Below are 22,540 nucleotides of genomic sequence, written 5' to 3'. Positions count from 1 at the left end.
TTATTTATTGTAGAGATGAGGTCTAACCAAGTTGCCCAGGAGGGTCTCGAACCCGCGGGCTCAGGCAATCCACTCACCTCAGCCTCCCAAAGGTGCGGGATTACAGGCTGAGCCATTGAACCCGACTGTTTTGTCTTTTTTACTGTAGAGGTCTTACATATCCTTTGTCAGATTTCATATTTGCAAATTTATAATAATTTCTAATAGTTTGCTAGTATATAAAAATATAGTTAATTTTTATATATTGGTCTTATATTCAGCAATCTTGTTAAACTTACATATTGTTAAACTTACATATTACTAGTAATGTTTTTATAGATTATGAAAGATGTTTTATATAAAGGATAATGTTGTCTGTGAATAAAGACAATTGTACATGTCTTTTCCAACCTGGATATCTTTTTCATGACTTAATAGACTGGCTAGGACTTCCACTATGATGTTGAGTAGATGTGGTGAGATTGGAGATCCTTGCTCCTGATATAGGTATGGTATTTTTTGAATTGTGGTAAAAATATAAACATAAAAATAGCACTGCTGTAGTTAAAAAAATGCAACCATTTTAAAGTACAATTCAGTGGCATTTATTGTACTACATTCATAATGTTGTGCCACTACTATCACTATCTGCAAAACCTTTTCATCTTCCTAAAATAAACCTTCGTACCCACTGAGCAATAATTACCTGTCCCCACTTCCCCAAGATTACTTTCTGTCTCTATGAATTTGCCTATTCTAGATATTTCATATAAGTATTATAGAATCATACAATAGTTGTCCCTCTGTGTCTGGCTTCTTTTACTGAGCCTAGTGTTTTCAAAATTCATCCATATTATGGGATGCATCAGCATTTCATTCTTTTTGTGGCTGAATAATATTCCACTGTATGGATATACTACATTGCTTATCCATTCATCCGTCAATGGACACTTGGGCTATTTCCACCTTTTGGCTATTGTGAGTGATGCTGCTATGGGCGTTGGTATACAGGAATCTGTTTGAGTACCTGCTTCCAATTGTTTTGGGGTACTATAGTTTTTTAATATATGCCTTATTGGGGTAAAGAGGTTCCTTTCTAGTCTTAGTTTTTGGTGGTTTTTTTGAGTTGGAGTCTCACTCTGTTGCCCAGGCTGAAGTGCACTGGCACACTCCCAGCCACCTCAGCTTCAACCTGCTGGGTTCAGGCAATCCTTCTATCTCAACCTTCCAAGGAGCTGGAACTACAAGCATGTGCCACCACGCCTAGCTAATTTTTTGATTTATTGTAGAGATGAGGTCTCACCAAGTTGCCTGGGCTGGTCACGAACTCTTGAGCTCAGGCAATCCTCTCACCTCAGCCTCCCAAAGTGCTGGGATTATAGGCGTGAGCCACCACACCCGGCTGGCTATTCCTAGTCTTTTATAAATCAAGAATGGAATGTTAGTGGGAAGTGTGATCGCATATGTGCCCACAATCCTAGTTACTCAGGGGGCTGAGATGTGAATAACACTTGAGCCTAGGAATTTGAGTCCAGTCTGGGCAACACAGTGAAACACTATCATTTAAAAAGGGGGGGGGGGGGTTGGCTTAGTGGCTCAGCCTGTAATCCCAGCACTTTGGGAGGCCGAGACGAATAGATTGCCTAAGCCCATGGGTTTGAGACCAGCCTGGATAACTTGGCGAGACCTCACCTCTACAGTAAATCAAAAATTAGCTGGGCATGGTAGCACGTGCCTGTACTTCTGGCTACTTGGAAGGCTGAGGCAGAAGGATTGCTGGAACCCAGTAGGTTGACGCTGGGATGGCCTTGAGCATGCCACTGCTCTCCAGCCTGGATGAGAGAGTGAGACTCCAACAAAAAAACAGAAAAGAAAAAAAGAAATGTTGAGTTTCGTCAAATGCTTTTTACTTATTCTTTCTTTATTTTTTCAGACAAGGTTTCACTCTGTCACCCAGGCTGAAGTACAATGGTGTGATCCAGGCTCACTACAGCCTCAACCTCCTAGATGCAAGTGATCCTCCCGTATCAGCCTCCTGAGTAGCTGGGACTATAGATGTGTGCCACCAGCAAATTTTTTTTTTTTGGTAGAGACGAGGTCCATGATTTGTCCAGGCTGGTCTCGAATTCCCGGGTTCAAGCGATCCTCCTACCTTGGCTTTCCAAAGTGCTAGGATTACAGGTATGAGCCACTGTGCAAATGCTTTTACTACACCTATTGAAATGATCATGTATTTTCCTTTTTTTAAAAAAAGAATTCTGTTGGTATGGTAATTACACTGATTTGTGTTGTTTTTTAGAGTCAGGGTCTCCCTCTGTCACCCAGACTGGAGTATAGTGGCACGATCACAGCTCACTATAGCCTTAAACTCCTAAGCTGAAGTGATCCTCCTGCCTCCGCTTCCTAAGTAGCTAGGACTAAAGGCGCATGCCACCATGCCTGGCTAATTTTTAATTTTAATTTTTTTATTTTTTGAATTGGGGTCTCACTCTGTTGCCCAGGCAGGAGGGCAGTGGCACAATCACAGCTCACTGCAGCCTTGACCTCTAGGACTCAGGCGATCATCTGTCTCAGCCTTCTGAGTAGCAGGGACTACAGGTGCATGCCACCATGTCCAGCTAGTTTTAACATGATGAGGTCTCGCCATGTTGCCCAGGCTGGTCTCAAACTCCTGGGCTCCAGTAATTCTCCTGCATTGGCCCCAAACTGTTGGGATGACAGGTGTGTGAGCTACTGCACCTGACCTATACTCACTGATTTTTTTAAACACTATACCTGCCATTCATTTCTTGGATAAACTCCACTTTAGTGAAGATACATTATCTTTTTTATATATTGTTGGATTCAACTTGTTTAAAATACTGTTAAGAATTTTTGCATCTATGTTCATAAGAGATACTTTTATTTCCCCTAAAGTCCTTTCCTAATTTTACTACAGAATGAATTAGGAAATATTCCCTCTACTTCAAATTTCTGGAAGAGATTGTGCAGAACTCTATATAAACAATAAAATGCTTGGTAGAATTCACCAGTGAAGTCATTTGGACCTGAAATTTTCTTTATGGGAAGGTTTTTAAGTACAAATTACTTATTTAATGATATATGATTCTTCAGGTTTACTGAATAATCTTTGGTAGTTTGTACTTTCAAGGAATTTGTCCATTTCTTCTAAACTGACAAATTTATTGGCATAATGTTAATAATATTTCCTTATTAACATTTTTTTTTTTTGAGTTGGAGTCTCACTCTGTCACCCAGACTGGAGTGCAGTGGTACACTCTCAGTCACCACAGCCTCGACCTGCTGGGCTCCGGCGATCCTTCTGCCTCAGCCTTTCCAAGTAGCTGGAACTATAAGGCATGCGCTACCACGCCTGGGTAATTTTTTGATTTATTGTAGAGACAAGGTCTCGCCAAGTTGCCTGGGTGGGTCTCGAACCCGCAGGCTCAGGTAATTCACTCACCTCAGCATCCCAAAATGCTGGGATTATAGGCTGAGCCACCAAGCCCGACCTCCTTATTATCTTTTTTTTTTTTTTTTTTTTTGAGCTGGAGTCTCGCTCGGTCGCCCGGACTGGAGTGCAGTGGCCGCTTCCGGCCACCGTAGCCTCGCCTGCTGGGCTCCGGCAATCCTTCCGCCTCAGCCTTCCGAGTAGCCAGAATTACAGGCATGTGCTACCACGCCCGGCTGATTTTTTGATTTATAGTAGAGATGAGGTCTCGCTGCCCAGGCGGGTCTCGAACCCGCGGGCTCAGGCAATCCACTCACCTCAGCCTCCCAAAGACGGGGGATTACAGGCTGAGCCACCGAGCCCGGCTTATTATCTTTTTAATATCTGTAGAATCTGTAGTGATATCATCTCATTCTTAATATTGGTAATTTATGTCCTCTCTATGCTGTAATCAGACTAGCTGGAGGTTTATCAATTTTATCAATCTTCAAAAAAAAATCAGCTTTTTGTTTCACCGATTTTCTCTGGTTTTTTTTTTTTTTTTTGAGTTGGAGTCTCACTCTGTCACTCAGACTGGAGTGCAGTGGCCGCTCCCGGCCACCGATGCCTCGACCTGCTGGGCTCCGGTGATCCTTCCGCCTCAGCCTTCCAAGTAGCTGGAACTACAGGCACGCGCTACCACGCCCGGCTAAGTTTTGATTTATTGTAGAGATGAGGTCTCGCCAAGTTGCCCAGGTGGGTCTCGAACCCGCGGGCTCAGGCAATTCACTCACCTTGGCCTCCCAAAGCGCAGGATTATAGGCTGAGCCACTGAGCCTGGCTCACTCTTTTTCATATATTGTTGGATTCACGCCTATTGGCCACCACAGCCTCAACCAGCTGGGCTCTGGCGATCCTTCCGCCTCCGCCTTCCAAGTAGCCGGAACTACAGGAGCACACTACCACGCCCAGCTAAGTTTTGATTTATCGTAGAGATGAGGTCTTGCCAAGTTGCCTGGGCTGATCTCAAACCCACAGGCTCAGACAATCCACTCACCTTGGTCTCCCAAAGTGCTGAGATTACAGGCTGAGCCACCTAGCCCAGCCATTTTCTCTGTTTTTGTTTCCCCTTTCATTGATCTCTACTCTGATCTTCATTATTCCTTTCTGCTTACTTTCGGTATACTTTATTCTTTTCTTTTTTTTGAGTTGGAGTCTCACTCTGTCGCCCAGACTGGAGTGCAGTGGCCGCTTCTGGCCACCGCAGCCTCGACCTGCTGGGCTCCGGTGATCCTTCCGCCTCAGCCTTCCAAGTAGCCGGAATTACAGACATGCGCTACCACGCCCGGCTGATTTTTTGATTTATTGTAGAGATGAGGTCCCACTGCCCAGGTGGGTCTCGAACCCGTGGGCTCAGGCAGTCCACTCACCTCAGCCTCCCAAAGGTGCGGGATTACAGGCTGAGCCACCGAGCCTGGCTTCTTTATTCTTTTTTTAAAAAAAGATTTCTTAAAATAAAAGCTAAGGTCATTGATTTGAGATTTTTTTTTTGTTTTTGAGTTGCAGTCTTACTCTGTCACCCAGTCTGGAGTGCAGTGGCATGCTTATAACCACCACAGCCTTGACCTGCTGGACTCAGGCGATCCTTCCGCTTCAGCCTTCCAAGTAGCTGGAACCACAGGCGCGTACCACCATGCCAAGCTAATTTTTTCATTTACTGTAGAGATGAGGTCTTGCCAAAGTGCCCAGGATGGTCTCAAACCTCTGTGCTCAGGCAATCCTCTCCCATCTGCCTCCCAAAGTGCTGGGATTACAGGCGTGAGCCACTGCACTCGGTGAGATCTTGTCTAACATAGGCATTTAGGTGCTATAAATTTCCCTCTAAGAACTGCTTTGGCCATAGTATGTTTTGTTTTCATTTTCTTTTACTTCAAAATGCTAATTTTTCTTTTGATTTTTATTTGATTTCAGTAGTATGTTCTTTAGTTTCCAAATACTTGAGGATTTTCCACATATCTTTGTGTGACTCATGCCTAATTTAATTCCATTGTGGTTAGAGGACACACTTTTTGGTTTTTTGTTGTTGTTTTTTTTTTTGAGTTGGAGTCAAAGCCTCAACCTGCTAGGCTCAGGCAATCCCTTTGCCTCAGCCTTCCAAGTAGCTGGAACGACAGGTGCATGCCACCACGCACAGCTTTTTTTTTTTTTTGAGTTGGAGTCTCACTCTGTTGCCCAGACTGGAGTGCAGTGGCTCGCTCCTGGCCACTGCAGCCTTACCCTGTGGGCTCCGGCGATCCTTCTGCCTCACCCTTCCAAGTAGCTGGAACTACAGACGCACGCCACTACACCCAGCTAGTTTTTGTGATTTATTGTAGAAACAAGGTCTCACCAAATTACCCAGGCGGTTTCGAACCACTGGGCTCAGGCAATCCTCTCACCTTGGCCTCCCAAAGTGCTGGGATTACAGGCTAAGCCACTGCTTCCAGCCCCAAATAATTTTTAAATTTACTATAGAGATGAGGGCTCACCAAGTTTCCCAGGTTGGTCTTGAACCTCTGACCTCAGACATTCTTCTTGCCTCTGTCTTCCAAAATGCTGGCATTACGGGTGTGAATAACTGCTCTTGGGTGTTTTTTTTTTTTTTTGAGTTGGAATCTCACTCTGTCACCCAGGCTGAAGTACAGTGGCACACTCACAGCCACCCCAGCACTGACCTGCTGGTCTCTGATCCTTACGCATCAGTCTTCTAAGTAGCCGGAATTACAGGTACGCACTACCATGCCCAGCTAGTTATTTATTTATTGTAGAGACAAGGTCTCGCCAAGTTGTCCAGGCTGGTCTTGAACCTGCGGGGCTCAGGCAATCCACTCACCTTGGCTTTCCAAAGTGCTGGGATTACAGGCTGAACCACTGTGCCCGGCCCTAGATAACTTTTTAATTTACTATAGAGATGAGGGCTTGCCAAGTTGCCCAGGCTGGTCTCGAATCTCTGGCCTCAGACAATCCTCTTGCCTCTGTCTTCCAAAATGCTGGCATTACAGGCATGAATCACCACGCCTGGGTGTTTTTTTTTTTGAGTTGAAATCTCACTCTGTCACCCAGGCTGGTGTGCAGTGGCACACTCACAGCCACCCCAGTGTCGACCTGCTGGGCTCCAGTGATCCTTATGCCTCAGTCTTCCAAGTACCTGGAACTACCACAGGCATGGTACCACAGGCATGTGCTACCATGCCCAGCTAGTTTTTTATTTATTGTAGAGATGAGGTCTTGAATCTGCGGGCTCAGGCAATTCAGGAAATCCTCGGCTTTCCAAAGTGTTGGGATTACAGGCTAAGCCACCGAGCCCAGCTGGGGTTTTTTTTTGTTTTTTTTTTGAGTCAAAGTCTCACTCTGTCACCCAGGTTAGAGTACAGTGGCACACTTCACACCACTGCAGTCTTGACCTGCTGGGCTCAGGTAATCCTTCTGCCTTAGCATTTCAATTAGCTGGAACTACAGGAGCGCATCACCAAGCCCAGTTAATTATTTACTTATTTATTGTAGAGACAAGGTCTTGCCAAATTGCCCAGGCTGATCTCGAACCCTTGGGGTCAGGCAATCCTCTCACCTTAGCCTCCCAAAGTGCTGGGTGCGCCACCACACCCAGCAGAGAGCACACTTTCTGTGATTTACATTCTTTAACATTTTATGGCCCTGATTATGGCCTAACTTGATAATGTAGCTGGGACTTGAGTTCAGATGGTCTGGACCCAGAATCAATGCTCTCACCCACTCTACTGTAGCTGCTTTGCTTCTTAAACAGACTTTCAACCAACCCTTTGTTTTCAGCTTCAGGATCACTACCTTCCCTCACTGGTAGAGAAATCTGGCTCTATCCTACTTTAAGCTTTTAAAAAGGTTTGCTACCTGCTTCAGCTTCTCAGTTTTCCCATTGTCTGCCTAGGATTCACCTTTCTTGGTCTGCCACGTCAGTTTCTGCCACTGGTCCATGTGTGTCCAGCTTCCAAAACAACTGTTGTTTCTTTTCCATTTTCTTTGTCTTTGTATGTTTTAAGAATTGTGGTAAATATATATATATATGAGATAAAATTTGCCATTTTAACCATATGGTTCAGTGACATTGAGTGCATTCACATTGTTGTGCAACTGTCATTTTTGTCTTCCCAAAGTAAACCTCTGTCTCCATTAAATACGAATTCCCCATTTCTCCCTACCTCCAGCTCCTGGCACCCACCATTCTACTTTCTGTCTATAAATTTGACTGCTCTGGAGACCTCATAGAAGTAGACTCACACGGTTTTTGTCCTTTTGTGACCAGCTTCTTTCATTTAGCATAATGTCCTCAAGGGTCATCCATGTTGTAGCATGTGTCTTAATTTCTTTCCTTTTTAAGGCTGAATAATTTCCGACTTTATGTATATACCACATTTCATTTATCCATTAATCTGTCAATGGATACTTTGGTTATTTCCACCTTTTAGCTATAGTGAATAATGCTGCCATGACCATGAGTGTACAAATAACTGTTAGAGTCCTTGCTTTCTATTCTTTGGGGTATAGACCCAGAAGTGAAATTGCTGGATCATATGATAATTCTATTTTTAATTACTTGAGGACTTGCCATACTATTTCTTACAGCAGTTATATCATTTTACATTTGTTTGTGGTTTTTGCCTTTTAAAAATTCCTTCACTGATGTTTTGGCAAGAGTTCAAGGCAGAGTAGAAGCAAATGCACATGTTCAATCTGCCATCTTGAACTGGAAGCCAGGAAACCTTGTTGAACGCCTGAAGATATGAGCAGTAAACAAAACCCCTCAGGGTTTGCAAGTTTCCAAAGGGTTGACATAGAAGTGGAACAGGTGGGAGAGCTGAAAGTTATTGTAGCCATCACTAGGTATGCTCCCTGTCTGTGTGGAGGGCAGTCGCAAGGATAAGCTGGGAGACACCCTTCTATGCTGGCGACTGGCAGAAAGGTGCAACCACGCATGAGACAAGGCTAAACTGGGGTGGGGGTTTACCTCCTGGAGCCTCAGTCCCTGGGTATGGTGGCAACACACTGAAGTCACACAGATGCTGGTGGATGAATCAATAAAAGGATCCTGATGCTGAGGCAGGCAGGTGGTTCAGAGCAATACAGTGGGCAGAGTCAAGCTCAGCTCTACCCGTCACTGTGTCCCCAGGCAGGTGGCTCATCCCTCTAGGCTATAGTTTCCTTTTTTCTAAGGGTTGTACAGCAGCCCATCTGGTCCTCCAGAGCACAGGCTACATCCTCCTGAACTGACAGGGCCTTTGTGGCCAGTGGCAGGACCCATGTTCTTGACCAATACTGCTTGCACTTGAAAGGTGGCACCACATAGGGACAGGGGACTGGCTGGAGGGATGACCTCCATCCCTGAGAAGGAAACTTGTATGTAGAAGCCTCTACTCTGGGCTCAAAGCCAAGCAGACAAACCTAGGAACTAATCTCAGGACTGGAAATGGGGTTCTGGTTGTGAGGGTGGCCCCAGTGCCACAGGCTGGATGCAGGCCACCTACCTGGAGCACACAGAGTTCTAGTCCCCCTTCATGGCCCCAGACCCTATGATGCTCTGAGACCTCATGGGCCTTACTTACTTGAGGGGGGCCTTGAAAGCATGACCACCGAAGCTGAAACTCAATTCCCTCTTATATGCAAAGCCAGGATTCCGTGAGTGTAAAGGCACTCAAACCTGTGTGTGAAAGGCAGTATCCTGGGGGGCTCCAAATGTGGCCTAGAGCACAAACCCCGGCCAGCGGGAATGGCCCAGCTACACACTTGTCTGACTGTTTCCTAACTTTTTACTTGCTCACTCTTGGGTACCCACTGTGGGTCTCATGCTGTGCTGGGCAGTGAAGATATAGCTTCCCAGCCTCTAGCTCAGGTACAACATTTCTTTCTTTTTTTAAATTTTTTTTTATTTTGAGTCAGAGTCTCGCTCTGTCATCCAGGCTGGAGTGCAGTGGCACGCTCACAGCCCCCACAGCCTCTACCGGCTGGGCTCAGGCGATCCTTCTACCTCAGCCTTCCAAGTCATTAGAACCACAAGCAAGCACCACTATGCCTAGCTCATTTTTTAAATTTATCGTAGAGACAAGATCTCACCAGTTTGCTCAGGCTGGTCTCAACTCCCTGAGCTTAGGCAGTCCTCTTACCTCTGCCCCCCAAAGTGCTGGGATTACAGGTGTGAGCCACTGCACCTGGCTAGGTACATTTTAAGACCCTTTGAAAAAGGCTGAGGAGGTAAACTATGATACCCACAGAAACAAGGCCCCCAGGACTCTATCTGCTTCTAGAAAGTCCCAAGACCAGGGATTGTGGAGTTCACTGAGACCCCACTGTAGCCCACAGAGCCAGAGCCAGACCATGAGTGCATGGCACCCGGCTCTGGTCCTCCTTGTAGATCCAGGAGCCCAGTCTGCCTGCCAGGCTCTGCCTCTATTATTAACTTGTGTTGAAAAGTACATGCCTGGGATAAAAGTTGCATGGCTTCCAAAATCCCCTCACAAACAGCTGATGTGTTAAGTGGAGCCTATATCCAACACACCATTCCCAGGAACTCACGGTTGCCCTGCACTGGCCTTTGTGTGTCCAGCTCTGGCCTTACAGCAACATGGGAGCCACCTCTCCCAACACCCGGGCTAGGGCAAGGCTCCACAAGGTCCTGACCAGGAGCCCGATCTCTGAGAGACAAATACTTATCCAATATAGACTCTCATTGCCACAGGACAGTCTATAGTATGTCTGACTTAGAGGGTGTGCGTATGTGTTCACACACGTATCTATGTCAGTTTCATGGCTGTGCCCCTTAGGTGCCCATGACATTGGGGTGGAGGATGACTTGCTGTAGACACAGGGCTGGCTATGGCCCTGCTTCTGTGCTCACTCCATCTAGCTTAGGGCTCAAGCTGCCTGGTTGACAGCAACGTAGCCCAGGCCCAGACAGACACCGAGCCTGGGGCTTCTCTCAAGGAACAGAATCTGACTTGTGCTAAGGAGAGGCTCCCAAAAGATGCCCACATCCCATTGGAAGCCCAGGGTGTATGGTCTTTCAGGAGACCTGTGCGTCTTCTTAGAGGCAGCCCACCTGCAGGGCCATGGCCTTGTGTCAGGGGCTGTCAAGGACCTTGCCAGGTGCTGCCCAGCACAGGCCAGAGACCCTCTCCATGGCCCTTACCTGAGCTGGTAGCAGAGTCTGAATGATGGGCCTTACCTTTGGTGTCGTTGACAGGGTCCATGTGCCGGTAGATGTAGCCCTCCAGGTAGGAGTGGAACTTGGGTGTAGGTGGGAAGAAGGCCAGGCAGATGGCCATGAGCTCCCAGCCACGGGCCAGGCTCTCAAGTCGGAAGTTCTCAGTGGTCTGCCGGCACAGCTGGATGTAGAGCTCATCCCGCAGGCCTTGTACACTCCAGCCCTTGGTGGCAATCTCCAGGGCCACATGCAGCGGGTCTGCCTTGGCCCGCCGGTCACCCATGTACATCTGGATCAGCTTAAAGAGCTCACAGGCCTCCTTCTTCACATGCCGGTCACTGGTCACGATCATGGGCTTCTTGATGGACTCGCTGCTCCAAGCCAGCATGTTGGCAATGGACACCTTCCGCCGGAAGAGGCCCTGGGTGTGCTTGTTGAAGTGCTTGGAGGCCCAGTTCTCAATATCTGTCTCTGAGGAGGGCTTGCGCAGTGTGAAGGTGGGGAAGACGCAGTTGGAGCTGGGCATTCCGCTGCGACTCTGCCGGCTGCTTTCAAACTGGGCACAGGCACCAAGATCCTCAGACTGAGAAGGACAAATGGGAGCTGGGCTATTAGGGGGAGGGTGTGAGCTGGGCCCACCTGGACTATGGTCCCAAGAGGTGTGAGCTGGGGTCCCAACTGAGCCAGACAGGCAAGGCTGCTCTAGGAGGGAGACCCAGAAGGAGCCCAGCCAACCCAGCAGACATGGCCAGGGTGCCTGAGCCCTGTACTCCAGGGTGAGGCAGGGTATCTGGAAACAGCCATGCTGTCAAACAACCCAGGTGACCTGGCTGATAGGCAGGGAAGAAGTGAGCGGCACTCACTGGGCATCCCCAGGGATGAGAATGATCTCATTCTGTTGCCTCCTAAGAAAGCGTTAGCATCTTCATTTAGAGAAAGTAAGTTGTAATTCATACTAGACAAGGCTGGTATCTGTGGTTCCCAATCCCCTCCACTCCTATCATACATGCAACTCCGAGGCCCTTCTTTCAACATTTACTCTGGAGGCTCATCCTTCAGAAAGCCCCTCCCTCTCTGCATTGCTCTCAGGGTATCCTGATCCATGCACCCCATGTCTCTCTACACTGTCTTGTTGTTCCCTCTCATGTCATGAGCAGTGGACAGAAACACTGACTGGAAGCTGCTCTAGCTCCAGCCTGAGCAGACACTCTTCCTGTGGCCGACCAGTGAGAAAGGTCAGGGTCAGGAGGTGAGAACAAGGACTAAGTCACTGGACAAAGGTGTGTGTGGGCTCCATGGGGTCTGAACCACATCTGTTCCTGGTGCCACATGGGGAATATGCCAGCCTTGGCCTCTGCTTCAGCTGCGGCTGCTAAACGCCAGAACCCCTGGGCCCCAGCCCCATTCAATTCTTCCCACCTGAGGGAACCTCCTTTAGGGACCTGATACTCTAGCTCCCTGCTTCTTAAAGTCCCAGGCCACAATGTTGGTAACAGCTGTCCAACTGGTCTACTATGGCCTCTTTTGTGCTACTGTGGCCTGGAGTCGGGGCATGGCCTCCAGCTCCTAGATGATCTGAGGCTTAAGAAAGACCCTGTCACAGAGCCCCCTAAAAGTCTATGCCCCATGAGGGCTTTGGATGGGATCACCAGCCACATCCTCAAAGCCCACTGGAGTGCCCAGGGCCCCAGAGATATCAGGCTTCAGGAACTCCAAGTACTGCACTAACATTGCAGATGCTAGGTACTCATGGGCCTGGCTCACTGAGCACCATCCTGACTGAGTGCTCCAGGTTCTTGGGACCTGGGGACCAACTCTTCCTGCCCTGCCATGGTTTCCTCACCTGTGAGGGGTGGAGGTAAGGCTCCGGTGAGGCCAGGTTGGTCTGCACAGAGACGCTTTTTTCCAGCAGGATCTGGGGGAAGCCGAGCTTCTCAAAGGTGCTCCTCTTCCAGTGCTTGTTCTCCTGCTGGGCTAAGGCCTCATCCTCGCTGAAGGCGCGAACCACAGGCCCTGGCATGGGCAGTGGTAAGGCACCATCACTCTCATAACCCGAGCCATCCTGCTGGGAGTCCCAGCTACTCCTCTGCTTCATGTGGAAATGTGCCTGCTGTGCCTCCCAGGCCAGCCGTGCTTGCGCCAGGAAGGGCTCTGCTGTGCCTCGTGCCCCATCCACCTCACCTTCTGCACGCTTCATTGAAACAATGCTGGGCCCGCATGGGGGCCGCTCCTCAGCTAGGGGCTGCTCGCTGAGCAGGTCACCTGGGCCGTCGGTGGAGGAGGCGTTGGGGGCTTGGCAAAGAGAGGGTTTTCTGCTCTTCCTCTTACGTGTGCCTGGGGAATAGCCTGTTGAGGACATAGTGTCCTGCTGGCTAGACCAGGACATAGTGTCCTCCTGGGCCTGAGGCAGTGGTGTAGGTGGCTGGCCATGCCGCAGCTCAGGCCCCTCCATGGTGCTGTAGTCTCCGGACTTGATCCCTAGGCGTTGGTCCCTCAGCAGGCAGGGGCTGGGCTGCAGAGAGTAGGAGCCACCACCAGGGTTTGGCGTGTACTTGTGCCGTGGGCCAGCACGCAATTTGGGGCTGGAGCCTGCCTGCTCGACGTATACTAGCTGCCGCACATATTCCTTACCCGCAGGGCTGTATTCCAGACTCATGAAGCGCTCCGGGCACTTCTGCTTGGTGAGCACCAGCTGCTGGCAGGGTGAGGGGGGTCCCTGCTTGGAAGGCTGCAGGAAGGGGCGGGGCTTACGGCTAGGTGACCTCTGGGGTGAGCCAGCCTGGTAGCCCCCACTGGCCTCATACTGCACGTCCATGGGGGGCTCATCGTAGATGGGGGCCTGGTACTCCACTGGGGGCTCCTCATAGAGGGGGGGCTCATAGCCGTAGCGTGGAGAGGAGGGTTGTGAGTCACTGGAGGGCTTTCGGGGCTGGACCAGCAATGGAGAGCAGCTCCCAGAGAGCTCAGCCCTTTTTAGGAAGGGCGAGGGCCTCCTCTCTGGGAAGAAGACAGTACCATCTGTCTCAGGGGCAAACGTCTGCAGGCTGGGCGAATGCTGGCTGCCAGAGGGTCTGCGGGAGCGGCCCCCGGGTTGGCTGTCCATGGAATAACCATTGCCTTGGGGGCTGAGAAAGCTGGGCTCGCGATCAGCGACCTTGATGAGCATGCGCTCCTTGGTGCCTGAGTTCCACCGCAGCGAGGAGGTTCTGCTTGGGGGTGGACAGGCATAGGTTACTCCAGAAGGTGGAGCTTCACTCCACAGCCCAGCCTGGTTGTTTCTTGCGTCCTCCCACCCCCTCACTGGGGGCTGCAGGCATTGCACTCCCTGTGAACCCTGTTGTGCACCTACTTGTGGGGGCGCTGTCCCTGGGGCACTGCAGTCCACAGCTGTCCTTCCATACCCATTGCCTCAGCCCTGCTGCCCTTCCCTCTGGGGGGCTCTCCCACCCACAGCTGATGCCCATTATAATGTGCCTGTCTGCTTCTGTCTCCAGGCAGTGACAAGGCACAGAGCTGTTTCTGTAACAGAACTGGGAATGGCCCTGCCAAGAATCTTTCATTCTGGATGCCATGCAGGTATTCCTGAGTCGTACCTACAGGCCTCACTCCTGGGCCCAACACTTCATGCTCCTACCAAGTGGTGTGGTCAACCGACAATGACCCTAGAAGTCCAAGTGAGCCCCACAGGGCACAACACCAGCATCCCAGGGTTCAATTTTTTAACCAGAGACTCCTGTTAACTCCAAAAAGATTGTCCTCCCCTAAACTCTGCCCCACACCAGTCACCACTTTCACTTGCACACAGACAACACAACTGTCCTCCAACTCCCACTTACACTCACATCAGGCTAAGGGAACTGATAGTTCTCAGGAGTCACACTGTCTGAATCCTGGCCCTTCCTCTCAGTGGGGGTAATAGTGGCTGTTCAGCCTCTTCTGAGCCTCACCAGGTTACTGACAACGTGGGCGATACCACCCCTGGGCTGCACTGCTGGGTGGACACCCAGATACAGCAGCAACATGTGCTTTGCCCCACACCAACCCAAGGTTGGCACAGGTTCTTCCATACAGGAGGCTGGACCCAGGACATTGTCCAGGGAGAGATAAATGGGGAGCCCCCTCCACCACCTACCCTCTCCCCTAGGCTACTCAGGTGTGGTTCTCTATTTGGGATTCACAGCACTTCTTAGAATCTATGGCTTGACATGATTTCCAAATGTTACTTTTGCCCTGTTTCTTCTCTCCTCTCTTCTAGATCTATATACAGTCCGTCTCACTGTACACTATATGGTTTTCATGTTGTGTTCTGCATTTCCCATCCTTTGGCAGCTCCATACTTCAGAGTGGATATTTTCTTCTGACTTACCTTCCAATTTACTAATTTTCTATTTGGCTATGTTTAATCTGCTCTTAAACCCACTGTCTTACTCCACTCAGGCTGCTATAACAAAACACTATAAATTAGGTAGCTTAAAAACAACAAGAATCTATTTCTCACAGTTCTGGAGACTGGGAAGTCCTAGATCAAGGTGCCAGCATGTTCTGTGTCTGGTGAGGGACTATTTCCTGGTTCACAGATGGTGTCTTGTTGCTTTGTCTTCAAATGGTGTAAGGGACAAGGGGCCTCTCTCATGCCTTTTCTTATAAGGACATTAATCCCATTAATTAGTTCTATTGATTCTTTGATCTGTCCCATGACCTAGTCACCCCCAAAGGCTCTACCTCCTAATATTATCATCTTGGCAGTTAGAATATAAATATATGAATTGGGGGGGAGGGACACAAACATTTAGACCACAGCACCCATCTATTGAGTTCTTAGTATGTGTTGTTGTATTTTTCAATTGTAGATTATCAATTTGATTATTTTAAATTGATATTTAATATGGATCATATTAAATACAGTGTCTGATAACTCTAAAATGTTGATCTGTGGATCTGTTTCTAGTTTTAATCAATTCTGGTAATTTTAGACTGAAATCCTGGTCATTAAGTATGAAAATTGTAGAGCTAATTTGAGTTCTGGGTTTATTTCTGTTTCTGGCAAGCAGAATAAGGGCAGATCACCTGAATCCCATCTGGGACTGAGCTGATTGGAAGCCGGGCTCATGTTTTGCTGGTCTAACTATGACTCACTCTATTCCTAGGTGTAGCCTTTAAGAAGTCTGAGCATGGACTTATAACTAGGGCTTCTCTTTGGTGGTTCCTGGATATTGGTCTCTGGAACTCCTGCACTGAGGAACCACACAGAAGTCTGCTCAGCTGCTCAGCTTTGCAGGTTTTCTTAAGGGAGGAACAGTGTCACACATGTGCTAGGGCCATTGGTCTCCAGACCTTGGTCCCTCAAGTCCTCACTTCCTCAGTATGTCTGATGATTTCAGAATGATTTTGTATATTTTGCTCAACTTCTCCAGTTGTTCTCAGTACGAAAATGGTCTCAGATAAGTTAGTCTGCTGTTGCAAAAAGTAGAAATCCCACGCATCTTAACAAACCAGTTCTGTCTCTCTGATCAACATGGGGTCTTTCTGGACAAGGTCGCTACGCCCCATTACCTGGGGCTAGAAAGACTCCCTGCTGGCCGTGAGGTGGCCTGCTCCATGGGCCCACTCAGCAAAGCACACCAGAACTACAGGTCTGACACACAGCTCAGGTGAGAAGTCAGGGCACTGGCAGGGGTCAGGGTGCAGGTGCCTGTTCTTGGGATTTTTGCTCATGATTGCCAGAGGCTGCTCCTGGTCGGCCACCAGGGGCCAGACAACTGGAGTAGATGGTTGGAGCCAGCGTGGGTGGGGCCACCAAACTCCAAGGGCTGACTGCAACATCAACCCCTCCACTGTCTGAGTAATGTGGAAGCATGAAAGGCTGTGGCTCCCTGGTTGCAAGGCCTGTATTTCATTTAATATCTTTCTAAGTTTCTTCCTCAGTTATAACAAAGATTTAATAACATAATGTGCATATAATGAAGTTCCCTGTCAGTTCTCAGCAATGACATGCAGACAACATTCAGTAAGCATGAGCCATTATTTTTGCACATCTGTGACTCTTTTTAATCACTCAACAGATATGGACTTAGCCCTAAGCCAGGGCCTATGAAAGATGTGATGGATGGATGTAACACAAGGTGCTGGGCTGTGGCCCGAGGAGGCAGGCCATCAGCTGTAGGTCTCAGACCACTGAGGTAGGATGAGAGGCTGGCAGGCACCCAGGAGGGTGAGGTGAGTGTCAGGAGAGTCAAGGACATGAGAAAGGCTTGCTGGTCAGATATCATGCTCTATTCTGGGAAAGGAGAGTAGTTCCATCCAGTTAGGGCAGAGATGAGATAAAATGAGGTAGGGAGACCTAGGGTCCTGCTCCCCCATGGAGATGCCTTCACTGGGCTGATGAAAGGAGACCAGCACTGTAATGTGTCCATGTGCTGAGCACCTCCTCAAAGTAGGCTGAGGCCCAAGCAGGACACCTGAGTCACAGATGGGGAAATCCCAGGAGGTCCAGAGAACTACCACCCTGGCCATGTAGAACAGATACAGCTGCAACCAGATAGGACCATACCCCCCATGGCACCCAGAGTGTCTTCTGAGGGGGTCTCTCACCCTGTCTCCCAACCTCTGCTGTTTCCACCCTTCCACCGTCCAGGTATCTCCATGCCCACCCCCAGGGCTGCTCCTGAGTTGGGTCTACCCAGACCTTTCTGCAGTCCTACACCCTTTGTTCCCCAGCTCCACCACCTGCCCTTTTCCTTAGCTCTCCAAGCCACACATCTAGTTTCCAGGTCCTACTGACTGTGATTCTCGACCCGATCTTCTGAGCTGGCCCCCAGCCTCCCTGGGACCACTGAGCAGCCCCTAGGGCCCTGCTGCCCTCGGATGACCTGCCAGGCTTCCTCCTGGGATGCATCTGCTCTTTCCACTCAGTCTGGACAGCCCCTTCTCCTGAGCCCAGCTTGTCCCCATCATTCCAGGGGCAGATGGAACCCTGGTACTCTCCTCACACTTCCCAAACCCATCCTCCTCATTCTTTCCCTAATTTCTACACCAACTCTGCAGGGTAGGGGCACCAGAGCAGAGGGACCATCTCCCCCATCTCTAAATAAAATGACAATCAACTTTTACCCAACGCAGGTTTTTCAGCAGACACTTTCAAACCAGAAGGAAAGTTGGAAAAACTTTAAAGAGGCTACTGACTCTGGAAAATGCTACGAGTCAGGTGGGCAGGTGCAGGGACAAAGGGTTCAATTCAGCCCAAAGCCCTGCAGACCATTTCTTCCAGGGCCTATTTTCAAAAGAAGAATTGAGAACACTGCACAAAACCAGATGCAAAATCAAAACCATGAGCGCTTATCTACTGCCATCGCTTTTGAAAAGCGGCTCTTTCAAGTGCAGACACCTAGAAAAATCAAGGGAGAAACAGGCAGCAGCACCCTGACAGCCATCCGACTCGACACTGCGGGTTTCAGAGGAAAAAACTGCACTAAAGACTAAAGTTTGTAAATGCAGATACAGTTATACTCACACAGCACAAGAGGAAACCATGTGTCTGAAATTATACTTGGAACAACAGCTTCACTCTTCAGTCCTCAGATCCCTCTACAACTTCATATGCACCGATACGCCCTCCTGGCTTGAACTTCCTGGGTTGCCTGCTAGGGGCATCCCCATTGCTATCCCTGCTTTTCTAAATGTGGTCTCTTTATTTGAACCCCTAAGTGCTGGTATCAAACTGGTGTTTTGTTTTTGTTTGTCCCCCTATAAGCAGAGAACACGAGAAAAAATTTGCTTTTACTTCCTGTAGCAGTAGTATACCTCCACAGCATCTCAGGGTTGGGTCAATTCCCTGGCTTTCTTATATAATTTGCTTCACAGAGACTTTATTTTTTGCCATCTCACAGCATCATGCCAATCTATTACACTGATGACAACTTGCAAAAGGAAGTATCAGGCATGCTCTGGGGCTGAATGGGACTTCTAAGACCTTCCAAGCCCAGCAGGACTGGTTGGCTCTTGTGTTATTTGAAGGCAGCCCTTCCTGCAGGACTGTGGGGGCTGGTGGTGGGGCGGGGCACCAGCTCTCCTGCCTTACTTTTCAGAAGCATCTGTGTTGCCTTGGAAGCTGATACCCCCATAGCTTCTGGTATGTCCAGAGTGAAGCTTTGCTCCTGATGGGAGTCCAGGAAGGGGGGGGGGAACCTCCTTAAGAGTGGTCCCACGTGGGATCCTGGTACACTCAGCATTCTGCCCAGGAGATGTCATCATCGTCTATAACTGTGTTCAGCTCTCTGAAAGCTGTGTGGCAGGCCCTCTCATTATGATTCCCCCAGAAAACAAGTTCTCTCTTTCCAGAAGCCCTAGAACATTGGACTTGATGACAAGAACTGGCTTGGCAGATTCAGCCAGGTACACATAGGCCTGCTTTCAAGTAATTTATGATCTGGTGAGTGTGAGGCCCATCTCTGCTCACCATGAGAACACACAGAGGTTGCAGATTCTCAACAAGAGGATTGAGAATGTCTTCGGACAGGGTCTGACCATCTACTTCCTCCACCTGCTCCACCCATCCCGTTAAAAAATATATGTGTCACTCTAGGGTACAGAAACCTTCTTGCACACTGGCTTGCAATCCTCTTGTGTCTCCTCTTCTGATATCACTGGACCTCTGTACCAAGGCCTCAATGATGAGACAATGATGACAGGGGAGGGAGAAGGAGGGGATGGTTGAGCTGCCTGGCATGGAGCAAACCTCCAACCATATCTCCAGATGAGACCAGACTGCCACCCCTACACTGGTCAAGGGCCAAGGAACATTTCTCAGGACTGCAGGATAGCAGCACCCCTTGGACCAGACAAGTTAGGCTGTTCTGGCTGATGCAAGGCCTCTGTTACCCAACCAAGTCCAAAGAGTGCCTGGTGAACCCCAAAGAAAGTTCAATATGGGCTGCTGGACTCCTTCCCCAATCATTAGTTTACAACCCAGAAATGCAGACATTTGCCTAGCATCAGGCAGGGTCTGGCCAGCATCAGGCATGGATGTACCAGGGGCCCAAATGGGGATCTTCAACAGGCAAAACTGTCAGTAACATGAAAGGTGATAAGCCATTGAGAGGGGCAAAAGGCACGAGAGAGACAGCAGCTGTGGACCTCTGTAAAGACCAGGAGCTGGTATGTCAGCTTGTATGGCAGAGGCAGCTCCACAGGGCTGGAGGAGGCTAAGCTGCCACAGTGGCCTGGCAGGTGTGAAGAGGGTGGGATGCTGGAGTGGGCTCAGCTCAGCGACCTGCCACCCACTCCCAATATAGCTGGAAATGCCCAGAAGATCCTGTTCAGCCCATCTGAGATCTGCAGTTGCAAGATGCACCTCTTCCCTGAAAGCTCCACAAGTGCCCATAGATAATGTCAGGGATATTGCCAATGATCTAAGCCATTGACTGCACCTTGGGGATGATAGGACTGTGGCAGTGCTTGGCCACCAAAGACCAGTTGGGCATATCCACCGTAAGGGGTGCAGTCACCTCAGTCTGCTAGAATGCACCAAGTCTGGTGACCAGAGCTCTGATCTAATTTGCCACAGTGTGGATGCTACTTCCATCATGAGCTCAGTCAGTTCGTGGTGATTGCCGAGTCAGCTGCCCAGACCCATCTCAATGATAAGAAATGGAAGGACAGGAAGCCTAAGCAGCCTACCATAGTCAAATGCCACACTGCTGGTACTAGGCCAGGCTCAAATTCCCAACGCCCTACAACCCTAGTGTTCAACAAACGCAAACCTGAGAAACAAATCCAGTTACCATTTCTAAGCTCCAGTCTTTCAATTGTTTGAGCAAACCACCAAAGCCTCCTCAGGTCTTCCTATTCCTCCCCAATCCCATGTTGCTCCTGGATGGTCCATGCTGGGGACCCAGGCCACTCACAGATATGGCACCTAGTCCTGTGTTTCCCACAGTAAAGAGGTCATCACTAGGACAGAGAGAAGTCCAGGTGCCTGCTCCCACATGGAAGTTACTAGGAGACGGAGGGAGAACCCCACCCAGAGTGAAGGCACCAGATTCCTGGATGTGGTCTCTAGAACCTACTGACACTCTGTGAGGCTGAGCTAGGGCTGAGAAAAAAACTCACTCCCTCCCCTACAACCAACACTTTTCCTACAGATGGGGCCTGGTAAGTGCTCTCCCATAAGTGGCCTGAGCTTCCCAGGGTTGACTTCATGTTAAGAATCCTCCAGGACCTCATTGCTTCATCAAGACCTAAGGGAATCACTACAGGCTCTAGGCTGCCTAAACTAGGCATAGATGCAGTTCTTTCAAGACAGGAGCTGCTAATCGGCCTGGGGCAGTTCTAAAGGGTCTCTGCCCAGGCTTCAGGTGTCCTTGGCCTCTACAGCCTTTCCTGGTGCTCGAGGTCTTGTCTATGTTGGGCCCCACTCTTTGTGTACCTCCAACTTGTTATTTCCTGCTGAGTCAGACACTTCTCCAGTTAACCTGTACCTGACTCGCCAAGGAGGCCACCCTCACATCAGCACACAGGGTCCCGCCTGAGTCAGTGGTCTCTACCTGTAGTGAAGAAGCTGGCCATCTGCACTGTAATCCCGGTAAATCTCATAGTCCTTCTCAAGGAACACTCCTGGTGGTGAAGAACTGAAATACAGCAAAAATTAAAAAAAAAATCAATATATTTACAATAATTTTAAAATATGGTACATTTAAATAATTGACCTTTCCCTGACTTAAGAATCTGGGTATTGTTGCTTCAGTTTCCTGGGAATGAGCTGAGTCCTGGCTTCTGCTCACAAACCTGTCCTCTTCATCTTCTGCCCTAAGCTCACCTCCTCCCTGCAGGAACAACCCCACTGTGGCCTATCCAGAGGGCCTGGGGCAAGCCAGGACACCGACTATCCCTGTCGTAGATTTCAGGAGCTTGAACCATTGGCACTAGAGCAACTGTTCCAAGGGCACAGCAACAGGATTAGTGAGAATCAAAACTTCAGTCAGACATGACAAGATGACCTGAGAAAGAAGCATGGTTAGAAATACCCTTAAGAAGACCATAGCTGCTGAAAGTTAGGGCTTAGAACACAACATGCATACACTCAACAAATATCTGTGAATTGAATGACTGAATGAGAGATTATCCTGTCAGATATTCAATACACTGGTAATAAGTATTTATTATGTCGATAAGTATTTATGATTCAAGAAAACTTAGTAGTCTAGAAGTAGAAGAAAATGTACTTAACCTGATTAAGAGTATCCATATTAAACTCATAATATGCAGTAGCAAAAGGCTGAAAGTATATCCATTAAAGTCAGGATAAGAATTACTTATTCTCACCAGTATTATGTAACACAGTCTTAGAAGTGCTAGTCAATGCATTAAGACAAGGAAGAAAAGCTAAATATTTGAAAAAATATTGAAAGCAATAGATAAAAATTACAATTGTCAGCCTACAAAACTAAAAGAATCTACTGAAAAATCAACTAGCAGTAATAAGAGAGACAGCTAATGCAGTATTAACTTATGTAACACTTGCCATCAGTGGCTGTTCTGGGTATCAGCAGTGACTCGTTAGAAACCAAGTTCACCTTCATTAAAGAAACAATAACAGAAGCTTGTCAGTTTGATGAGGTCCTACCTATCTATCTTATCTCTTATGGCTTGGGCACTTCGGGTTTTGATCAGGAATTGGTTGCCAGTTCCAACTTCCGTAAGAGTGTCTCCTGCATTTTCTAAGGTTCTTATAGTTTGAGGTTTTACATTTAGGTCTCTGAGCCATTTAGAGTTAATTTTTGTGTAATACGTAGGGGTCCTATTTCAATCTTCTCCATGTGGTCAGCCAGTTTTCCCAGCACTATTTACTGAATAGGTTCTCGTCTCCCCAGTGGTTGGTGGTGGAGGCTTTGTCGAAGATGAGTTAGTTGAGAAATTGAGGTTTT

The 22,540-nt window shown here is 48.6% G+C and overlaps 1 protein-coding gene across 3 annotated transcripts in view; it reads right to left on the bottom strand.

The window, feature by feature from the left end:
* The window catches only part of ARHGAP39 (Rho GTPase activating protein 39), a 73,534-nt gene that overhangs the window by 11,097 nt on the left and 39,897 nt on the right, over positions 1-22,540 (bottom strand). For 2 of the 3 annotated variants that reach the window (XM_021718560.1, XM_008069966.2), the window contains exons 4-6: positions 21,161-21,244; positions 12,463-13,828; positions 10,641-11,202 (exon numbers count right to left, since the gene is read on the bottom strand). In XM_021718560.1, the coding sequence (XP_021574235.1) occupies positions 10,641-11,202; positions 12,463-13,828; positions 21,161-21,244 (2,012 nt within the window). The remainder of the gene's footprint in view (positions 1-10,640; positions 11,203-12,462; positions 13,829-21,160; positions 21,245-22,540) is intronic. The other variant, XM_008069967.2, reaches the window with a different exon arrangement.

The sequence above is a fragment of the Carlito syrichta genome, unplaced genomic scaffold, assembly GCF_000164805.1.
Source record: "Carlito syrichta isolate Samal-C Ts95f unplaced genomic scaffold, Tarsius_syrichta-2.0.1 Scaffold312719, whole genome shotgun sequence".
Classification (NCBI taxonomy): Eukaryota; Metazoa; Chordata; class Mammalia; order Primates; family Tarsiidae; genus Carlito; species Carlito syrichta.
This window is presented reverse-complemented; position numbering and strand designations above follow the sequence as displayed.